Source organism: Pectinophora gossypiella, chromosome 6 (genome assembly GCF_024362695.1).
Source record: "Pectinophora gossypiella chromosome 6, ilPecGoss1.1, whole genome shotgun sequence".
Lineage (NCBI taxonomy): Eukaryota > Metazoa > Arthropoda > Insecta > Lepidoptera > Gelechiidae > Pectinophora > Pectinophora gossypiella.
Window position 1 is genome coordinate 285,848 of NC_065409.1, and position 9,911 is coordinate 295,758.

At 41.4% G+C, this 9,911-nt stretch overlaps 3 protein-coding genes across 3 annotated transcripts; 2 read left to right on the forward strand and 1 right to left on the reverse strand.

The window, feature by feature from the left end:
* The first annotated feature begins 48 nt into the window (after positions 1–48).
* On the forward strand, positions 49–3,936 carry LOC126367618 (protein CNPPD1). The gene is made up of 5 exons (XM_050011233.1): positions 49–254; positions 600–696; positions 1,296–1,501; positions 2,261–2,389; positions 2,714–3,936. Exons 1-5 carry the CDS (start codon positions 204–206, stop codon positions 3,482–3,484), a joined length of 1,254 nt encoding a protein of 417 aa, XP_049867190.1. The 5' UTR covers positions 49–203; the 3' UTR covers positions 3,485–3,936.
* Positions 3,937–3,967: 31 nt separating this feature from the next.
* LOC126367582 (caspase Dronc) lies at positions 3,968–8,356 on the reverse strand. The gene is made up of 9 exons (XM_050011168.1): positions 8,030–8,356; positions 7,161–7,332; positions 6,891–6,977; positions 6,610–6,684; positions 6,328–6,438; positions 5,985–6,166; positions 5,554–5,792; positions 5,140–5,330; positions 3,968–5,055 (listed from the first exon to the last, which is right to left on the reverse strand). The coding sequence occupies exons 1-9, from the start codon at positions 8,159–8,161 to the stop codon at positions 4,841–4,843; spliced, it is 1,404 nt and encodes a 467-aa protein (XP_049867125.1). The 5' UTR covers positions 8,162–8,356; the 3' UTR covers positions 3,968–4,840.
* A 390-nt stretch (positions 8,357–8,746) lies between these two features.
* On the forward strand, positions 8,747–9,674 carry LOC126367587 (selenoprotein M-like). The gene is made up of 2 exons (XM_050011174.1): positions 8,747–8,943; positions 9,023–9,674. Exons 1-2 carry the CDS (start codon positions 8,857–8,859, stop codon positions 9,263–9,265), a joined length of 330 nt encoding a protein of 109 aa, XP_049867131.1. The 5' UTR covers positions 8,747–8,856; the 3' UTR covers positions 9,266–9,674.
* Positions 9,675–9,911: the final 237 nt, after the last annotated feature.

Genomic DNA, 9,911 nt, shown 5'->3' on the forward strand with positions numbered 1-9,911 from the left:
AACCACTGCACTGCAAACATATGTTTTTCTTTTTTTCAATTTAATGGTAACACTAACCATTACGTCACACAATTTTGGTGACGGCCGGAGGGACGGCAAAATTTTTTTTGGTGGCGTTCTAGACGGGATATTTTTAGAAATTGCTGTTGTAATATTCGTGTTGACGAAAATCAAGAAAGAATAGTCCCACAAAGAAGAGCAAAATGTCGAATATATCAAAAAGAAGACGGGAGGGCTCTCGAGCCAAGATCAAGGTGTGCACAAAGGAGGTCACGAACATAAGTCGTCGTGGCCGAGTCCTACCTCGCATGGTGTACCTACAATAGTATTCAATAACAAAATTGTTTATGTTAACGGTTTATTAGGCACTTTTATTAATCTAGCGTAATTGTTTTTGCAAATGGCATCCTCTACTATTGCATGAGCAGCTAACGTGATCTCATGACGTTGCTTATAAGTTACTCACGTTTTTTAACACATTTTAGTGATTGATTTAAAGCAGACGAATATAAATTCAAAGTAGAGAGAGGTTGAGATTTTTTAATGATTGGTTGAAAATGTCATCTTTTCGGTAATAACCTTTTGCTGGTAATCAACAGAGCATGGGCGATCATAAAGAATTCCTCAAGCGCATCACCAAGACCCTGTACTACGGCCAGCTTCCCTCGCTGCCCTGCCTCAGCCTGCCTGTCACTGGTACACATTACAGTTTACTACTTGGGGACTTTAAAAGACAGCACGGGTTCTGTGTCGCGTGCGACATAAATTATATCGCGCTTGGCCTTGACCAATAGCACCAGCAGCTATCTACATGGAGAAACGTATGGCTGTTGGGTGAATGCTGCAATATGACTTGTACCGTCAACCCAGCAGGCACAGGTTAGATGTCCAAAGCCATTATTCCACACAATGTTAATTTTCAAATATTTTTAAATTTTCTTTTCCTAAGAAGAATTATGAGTGTGTTAGTTGTACTGAATAATTTTTGATATTCTCATTAATTAAATAACCACTAAAGCATTATAGTTTCGCCTTGTGTCTAATTAAAATACCAATGAGATGTTTACTAACTAAACTGATAATATCTCTAACAAACATCCATTCAAATACTAGTTCAGTAACTTAGAAGCTTTTTATTTTATTTAATGGTTGAACCTATAAAGTCCGATGACGTAAAAAAAAGGTGTGGCTAGATGTAGTTCAACCCTAAGCCTTAATTTTTTCAAAGTTGCATTTTTTTTAATTTTATTGGTACTTTGATATCTGGCTATTAAAATATGTGTATTGTATTGTAGAGATCTCGTGCGAGGTGTGGTCGGCGTGGCAGCGCGGGCGCTCGGTGCGGCGGCTGCATGCGGACGCGGCGGCCAGCATCGCGCGGCACGCGTGCGTGTCTCCCGCCGCGCTCGTGCTGGCGCTGCTGTACCTGGAGCGCCTGCGCAGCGCGCGCCCCGACTACCTGACGGCCACGCCACCAGCCGACCTCTTCCTCGTCACACTGGTACATTAGATAGATAAGATAAAAAATTTTAGCTTATACATAATATTAAAAAAATTATGTGTTTAATTATGCTCTTCGTCCATTTGTTTTTTGACAAAGGCCTCCTCCAGCTCTTTCCACTTATCCCTGTCTCTCGCCAGCCATCTCCACATATTTCCTGCTGTATTTTTTATTTCTTCTTCCCATCTCTTAATTGGTCTTCCTCTCTTTCTTGTTCCGTATCTGGGGTACCACTCGGTTACGTCTTTTGTCCATTTCTCAATTTTTTCTCGCATCATATGTCCAGTCCAACGCCATTTGATTATTCTTATGTGTTCTGTTATGTCTTTGACCTTCGTCTTTTTCCTTATAACCCCTACCTATAGTTAGGGGTTATAGGCTGCAGTAGTTTTAGGCGGATGAGACGTTCGTTATGTAAAAATTGACGATTCAAAGTGTAACTATGTTACCTACTGAATAAAGATATTTTTGAATTTGAATTTATAGGGACAATTACAAATTGTATTGTATTTAATAAAACAATTTAGAAAAGTAATTCAAGTTTGTTATAATTTTATGAGGTTTTAGCCAGAATGTTAACCCTTCAATCTTTTATTTATTTATTTGTTTGTACACAATAAAACAGACACAAGAAACATACAAAGAAAACAGATAGTACAGGCAAGCTTATCTCTAAACAAAGAGATTTCTTCCATGATGATGATTTGATGTTTATTTTGGAGAGCTTAAAATTAGATGAATACACTTTGTCATTTTCAGATGGTAAGCAACAAATTCCTGCAGGATGATGGAGAAGACGAAGAGGTATTCTGTTCAGAATGGGCGGCATCTGGCGGAATGGGTCTGAAACAGCTCAAGAAATTAGAAATAGAATTCCTAAATGCAATAGTAAGTGATCCTCACTGTCCAACGTCATCCTCACTCACAGCTCATTCTATCATCTAGCTCTTATTTATTTACAGCCTTAAATCAGAAATACAAGTTACATAATTCAGAAATACAAATTAGTCTTTTCTCAATCTATGATAACTAAATTAGTGTGCCTGTGGCATAGAATAAGGAATAATGGTGTGCCTTTGGGCAAAGGCCTTCCCCAATTTTTTTCCATTCTTCTTTGTTGACACTATCTGGTTCAGGATTCGATCATCCAGCTCTTGGTGTAGCCATTGAAATAACTAGCTCTTAATTTCATATCTAATAATTCTTTTTCAGGACTGGAACATTTTTGTTAACGAAAAGTCTTTCGAAGAGGGTTTGCAACGACTGGAGCGGCGAGTGGCGCTGAAGCAGGCGCAGCTGCACGGCTTCTTCACGTACACGGACCTGGCGGGCGCGTGCGACGCGGCGCGGGCGGCGGCCATGCTGCGCGCGCTGGGCGGCGCCGGGCTGGCCGCCGCCGCGCTGGCCACCGCCGCCGTGGCCGCCGCCACGCTGCTGGCCGCCGCCGCCGCGCTGGCGCTGCTCGCCGCGCCCGCCGCCGTGCCCGCGCCCGCCGCCCTGCTCGAAGCCAACGTTGTACCGCACTCTCTCCGGCCACCCGTAATCTTGTCCCGATACATGCCCAACTCCACCGCCGACTCGCTCGCTGAGGAAGTACTCCCGGCAGAGCCCGAAGCGACTAAAATACGATGCTGCCCGACGTGGCTGAGGTGCCGCGAGAACGCTTCTGACGGAACCGGCGGCCGGTACGACGATACGGCTGTGCGAGATTGGAGGTCGTTTGAATCGTGGTGGTCCAAAACGTCAGTCTTCAACTGGCTGTACCAGAGCTCTCTCGTCAATCCGATAAGGCGGTGGTTGGATAGAATTCAGGAGTATGCAGATCTGTTCACTCGCGAGTTGTATGAGGAATCCACGAAAATTACAGAAAGGTGTCAAGATTATGAGAAAGCTATTAAATACACGAACCAACAGAAATGTGTGCGTCAATGGCTAAATTTGAGCAAGTTGAGTGCCCTGGTTGTGTCGATGTCTGATCGGTAATGACGGTGCAATGCTCAATGCGTATAAATAAAGATGACGACGACGCTGAACACGGCTCATTATATTATCGCTAAACATATTCAGGCATATCTGTTTGCTTATATTTTTGTCCTATAGTCCTGTGGTTAGTCTTGAAAAACCCAATCTAAAAGCAATGTGTCTCGTTACATCACTGTATGGTTAGTGACGCTCCACTGATGAGCCACCTCCTGTATATTACGATGTATGCTTAGTGTAACTGGTTGACGTGACATTGAGAGGATCCTGACTTGTTGCGATCCCAGAGTAACTGTACCTGACTGTACTATACTCTACAACATGAACAAGTTTCCTACATGTACAAACTATCTCTCGTTAAATGGTTTAACAATATTTATACTATGTATATTTTTGTATGTGATGTATTTGGATGTATGATGTAACTCAATAAATGTCAGATTATGTCCACAGAATCACTTTTTCTTTTTAAATAAAACATAATAATATCCTTAACATAATAATATTTTTATTGATTTAAGTACAAAAATATATTCAATAAAAATATCTTGAGCTAAAAATGTTCAGTTACAATTTTCATGTAATTTAATACTACAATAGAAATAAATGCACATTTTAGTAATATATTTAAAAAAATCCTAATAATTTTCACATCATAGATGGGGCATGGATTTCAAGATCATTAAGCCCAATGCACGTAGGGGGAGGAGTTCCGGACCGGGACTGATTACGTGTTCCAGTATCGAAGTACGCGGTCGCGCTGCACCTTTCCATATAAATTCCCAACGCTCGCGGTACCGTCTCTATGTACCTCGGGGTATGATTGAATATAATAATTCTGGATCCTAAGAAAATAATATCGTACAAGATATGACGTCAGCTTATGTCAAACTCACATAGATAACGGATTTTGATAAACTAATTTGTCCACAAAACAGTTTAATAAAAATACTTAAAACATTCTCATTCCACTAGGCTGTTTTTTCGTTCGTTGCAGGCTACCGCACGTATGGTGACTCACATAACTTATCTGTGGTAACTATTACATAATTAAATAATGTTTATCACAGTAATCCGAATACTACGTCGTTGCAAGTCCGTACAAGATTTCCATCTTTATCCGTCACCAACTTATTATTACTTAAGTTCTACAATACAACATCACTGATTTTTTTTAATATTATCATGTTTGTTACTACTTGTAAAAATGAAACATCTCGTTACCAGCGAGACGTTATTACGCAATATTACGTTTTGTAAAGTACGTATGAGGTTCAGTTCGTGTGAGTAGAAGCTGTGCGCGTGCGCGGGCGGCGCGAGGCGCACGGTCGCGGGGGGAGCGGGCGGGGGAGGCCGGGGTCAGTCCTCGTAGAGGCCGGGGTGCAGGTACAGCCGCCTGTTGAAGCCCCAGCGGTCCACGGACGAGGTCTGCGTGGAGAAGCGCTTCCTTAGCTCCATGTCCACCAGCGTGAACAGCTTCTCCACGTGGCAGTCGTACGCGCGCGCCGCGAACACGTCGCACAGCGCCTGGATGTACCACGAGCCCTTCACCTCGTCGCGGTTCGATGCGTACCCTGTAAACGTAGCACACTGGTATCGTACTCGTTCATAACTTGGCTCGATTCGTAAGAGATCAATATTCGGAGGAGATGTCTCACCCGGCACGGTGGAGTGCGCTATGAGGATGTCGGAGTACATGCGGTCGCGCGCGGCGTCTGCGTGGGCGGGCTCGTCGTCGTCGCTGTCGTAGCGGTGGCCGTCGCGCGCCGTGCGCGGCCGCGGGCGCGGGGTGCGGGCGGGCGGCGCGCGCAGGTGGCGCGGCGCCGGCACGTGCTCGTTGTTGCTGCCCCTGCGGCGCACACACGCTGTGGCATACGACTCACGGCACTTGTCGTTGTTTGGCTCACCACAGGGGGTCGCCAATTGAGACGGACCATTACGTTGGAGGTGATATCACAAGCGTTAACGGGCTCTTACGACATGCCGAGGATTATAAATGGCTGAAAGCATTCTCCGCTTGTCCAATATAGAAAAGTAAATCTACCATATAATATTAGCCTATGCTTCCTCACCTGCAAGTTTGAAATATGAAAACTTTTGGGATCCCTATGAGCGCAGGGATGTTTTCGTTGTTGAAGTATTTGATGATTTCGTAGTAGGAGATGAGTTGTCCGTCGGAGCAGCGGATGTCGGTGTCGCCGGTGCCGGTGCGCGCGTACCCGTGCGACGAGAACAGCACGAACACCGTCTCCGGGCCCTCGCCGCTCATGCCCATGGCATCCTTCAACTTCTGAAGAGTTTCCTTTGTTTCCTGCACAGGTGTCGGTGAAACATTAATTCATATATCATGTCTCACCAAGTCAAGCGCAATCAAATCAAGTTAAAGAACATGAAAAAAAGGCAACTGAAGACCAACATAAGCAGAAGTCCTTTTATCCAAAGCGCCGCCGTATTTACATCTGCAGCTGATGAAACTTAGATAAGGTACGAACTCGGTACGAACCTTGAGTGAGAGGTTGACGTAGGAGAGCACCTTGAAGCCGAGTTCGACGAAGAGATAGCGCATGCAGTCTATGTCGACGCGCGCACCTTTGCGTTGCTCCTCGATGTCGTACTTGAACGAGATGTAGCTGAACAGCAGTAGCACGCCGCGCAGCCGCCCGCGCGTGCGGTACAGCTTTATGTCTGCAGAGAGACAACACACATGCCACATCACCACTTGCGACCATCAAACATCCCACCACTCTAGGATGCAGGGGTCAATCAGAATGCTGCATAGAGTAAATAAAACTGAACCTAAAATAAACATTAATTTTAAGTATTGGTATTATAGAAAATAAGCTTACCATTGCCATTATCTTCAAAAAACTTGGTAGACTTGATAACGTTAAAGTGAGGAATACCAATCTGGCAAAGTGAGTCCCCACTGGGACCCTGTGCAGGTGGCTCCGGATTACCTGCAATAACATGTGTTATAATTTTACAAAAGAACATTACAAAACATCAATATTTAAATGAAATTGGATCATGTTTAGATTTTATATTGAATTATAGTGAATAAATTTTAAATAAATCCATCTCAACATATCTAGGTTTAAGTTTTTGTAATTATAAGATGTCTACTTTACCGTTTTCTGGAGAATTATATTCTGGATGTGGATCCTTGCTAGTGGAGCTTGGAGCCTCGGGGTTGCGGTTTGGATCTATTGACATTAAATAATTTGCTGATAAATTTTATGCAATAATGCACACACTTACTATGTTATGCTGCTATGAGATTTTATTCCAAATCATTGCTTTCATCTAAACCTAAACTTACAGAAATATAAGCGTTTATACAACTTTTGTCAGATGAAATAAACTATATAATTATTATAAGAGTGAGCTAATTAAAGTATATGAAGTTTACCATTTTGTTCCTTGCCTGTAGTTCTCCTCTGGTCAAAGAGGCTGAGAAATTTGGTCTCACCCTCTCCAGAGTGACTGGGAGCTGGTCCTACAAGGAAAGCATACTAATACTTAGATACAGCATACAATGAACCTTAAAACATGCTATGGTAATGATAAGAATGATTATGTTAGTATAGTAGCGGCAGCAGGTGCACACATGGCACAGCTCCAAAGAAATATAATAATAAAAGTAGATAAGTATGCAGTGATTGAGAGTAATTGTACTTACGAGGTCGGGGACAGGGAGGGACATAAGGGTTTTCAGGATCGAGGTCACGGACCAGATTCCAGTAACCATTCTCAGATAAGGCATCTACAAGATGGCGAAAAGCATCAGGACCTCGTCTCGTAATTTCTCTGTACAAATACCGTTTTCTGCTACGCATGTCTTTATTGACATCCTAGAACAATAAAATGATTATTTGATTGCATGTATTTTTTGTGGACGCCATGGTAGAACGCTTGCCTCTCACTTTGAGGTTCAAATCCTGCATAGGCCTAAACCAATGATTGTCGAAGTCATGTTTGGATTATAAATGATTATCACATACTCAGCAGTGAAGGAAAAACGTTGTGAGGACACCCACATTCCCAAGAAATGCATTTTCCGAGGTATGTGATCTAACCTATATTGGGATGGTTTTCCGTTCGCAGGTTGTAAAGTCAGACAAGCAGTCGCTTCTGTAAAAAACTGGACCTGTCAAATCTTCACATTAGCTAAGTGGACTCTGTGAAAAATGGGATAATGCTAGGAAGCTGATCATCATTCTCCTGCCCTTATCTTACACTAAGTGGGTTAGGAATAGGCTAGGGAGATGATGGTTGCATGACATTTCTAAACAAGTGTTGACTATAGGAGTAGAAATGATCTATAAAATTAATTTTCGAATATCAATTGTGTTGCAGTCTCTTTATATTTAAGTAAAAGAAAAACAGACACTTTCTTGCAAGTAACCGGTAATAATCTGCGATGATTCGAGAGCTAACACTTTTGGGTATGACCTTAGTATGACTCATCTTCAGTGTACCAAGTTTTAAAACATAATACATACATGTTTCATATTCTTGAGGTTTCTTTTTACTTGTAAGCATATTTACCTTGTAGGGCTCTATCATGGCCTCCGAGAAGACTCCCTTCTCGTACAGGACTGTAACCATGAGGTCCAGGTCTGTCTGCTCCACCAGTGAGGTGAAGTTCTTTTGTATCGCGTCCTTGTGTTGCGCCTGCATTGTAGCACTTCTCTTAGTTACTAACTATAAAACTTTTTTCAATAATTATGATTTCCGTCTTTCAATATTCACAGAAGAACGTAGAAATAATTATAAATTACATTGAAATTATAAGAAACAACAAATTAGCAAACTTTACACAAACAAACAAATATAACATTTTTTTTAAACCACAAAACAGTGTTGCTAACCTTTTAAAAAAAATACCATGATGCTGCCCAAAGACCTTGTGTCTTTGATGCTGCCAAACAAAAGATTAATTTGAGTGATTCAATTTAATTCAACTATGGACACTAATCAGTGTCATTCGTCATTTGTTCGTCATCGTTTGTCTTTTGGGTTCGGTATTATTTTCTACAGATTTTACGTTTATCTGTGACTTTCGAGTTAAAATCTGTAGAATAATACCGATCCCGGCTACAAGACTTTATTTTTTGAACATCTCGCTCCTGTACATCAGGCTGCCTGATGCGTAGTCCTTTGCCAAGTAAAATTCTATTATAAAAAAAAACAACTGTCATGTATCATTAGAACCAATCAAACAAAACGTTAGTACTAAAGATCTTCGTCTGATACGTAGTAATTAGTATCTCTTACTAGTCTGTGGTCACTCACTCCACTCCTGTCTAGCGAATACGTTTTCAGATACCTATCTCGCTTATTTGTTTTGCCGAATTATTCATTATCATTACAAAATGAAGCTCTTGTTATTAACAGTAGGTTTCATATTTGTTAACGTGTCGGCTTTTGAGAATTCGGATATTGTGTCAGCTAGAATTGAGGTAAAAGTTATTTAATTTTCAGTTTCTGTATCAATACGCCCCTTATCAGATATTTAAATTAAGTCATTTAATATTTCAGAGCTGTAGGGGTTGTTCGTTGAACCGGCTTCCAGAAGTAAAGAAGTTTATAATGGAGGATGCGCCGAAGTTTGAGCGCGTGGAGGTGAAGTTCATCACGGGCGCGCCGCCGGAGCTGATCCTGCTGGGCGAGGGTGACCGCGAGCTCGAGCGGCTGCCGCTGTCGCAGCTCACGCGTAGCGAGTGCAACGACCTGCTTAACACCAGGGGCTTCACTATCACTAACAAGAAGTCTGAGTTTTAAGATAAACTTCTGTAGTTTGAATGTTCCATTAGATTTTGTAAGTTACCATTGAGAAATATTGAAAATGTTTTAAAAGCTGCCTAACATTAGAGAATTCCAGTTAGTGTTTAGAAGTATGTATACGTAATATATTCTGTGATTGTATTTCAGTTTAAATACCATAACTTGCTGAGCAGAAAGGATTCAGGCTTAACAGTGGTAAATCAGCCAAATCTCTTACTAAATATAGCAATTACTTTTTGTACCTTTTTAATTATTTATAGTGACAAGTCAGGCTTGCTTTCTGCTGAGCATTTGTATTATGGCCATTGTGTGTCACTGTTTAGTACCTACATACAACATTCCACAATTTCTACAAAGCTAATAGATTGAACAGATATTCTGGAGTAAAAATATATGAAGAAGCATCCGATTTTTTTTTATTCTGCTTCCTTTCTTTGTTATGCTTCTAGTAAAGCTCTCCTTAGTCCTTATATACTAATTACATTCGGATTTTTATAGTTACCAAGTTGATTTGTATACTGAAATATCATATAGGTTTATGTTATGATCATTATCAATGATAACCTTATCTTGGTACTTATCATGATAATTGAATGGTAATTTAGATCCATTTTGTGATAATATTTGAATAATATGGTAGTTT

Excerpts from the sequence above, each read along its gene's own strand:
- LOC126367618 (XM_050011233.1), top strand. The coding sequence starts at position 204 with ATGTCGAATATATCAAAAAGAAGACGGGAGGGCTCTCGAGCCAAGATC. Across the intron at positions 255-599 it reads GCTCTCGAGCCAAGATCAAG|AGCATGGGCGATCATAAAGA; the intron begins GTGTGCACAAAG and ends GGTAATCAACAG. Across the intron at positions 697-1,295 it reads CCTCAGCCTGCCTGTCACTG|AGATCTCGTGCGAGGTGTGG; the intron begins GTACACATTACA and ends ATTGTATTGTAG.
- LOC126367582 (XM_050011168.1), bottom strand. The coding sequence starts at position 8,161 with ATGCAGGCGCAACACAAGGACGCGATACAAAAGAACTTCACCTCACTG. Across the intron at positions 7,333-8,029 it reads CCATGATAGAGCCCTACAAG|GATGTCAATAAAGACATGCG; the intron begins GTAAATATGCTT and ends TTATTGTTCTAG. Across the intron at positions 6,978-7,160 it reads CCCTCCCTGTCCCCGACCTC|GACCAGCTCCCAGTCACTCT; the intron begins GTAAGTACAATT and ends CTTTCCTTGTAG.
- LOC126367587 (XM_050011174.1), top strand. The coding sequence starts at position 8,857 with ATGAAGCTCTTGTTATTAACAGTAGGTTTCATATTTGTTAACGTGTCG. Across the intron at positions 8,944-9,022 it reads TTGTGTCAGCTAGAATTGAG|AGCTGTAGGGGTTGTTCGTT; the intron begins GTAAAAGTTATT and ends TTAATATTTCAG.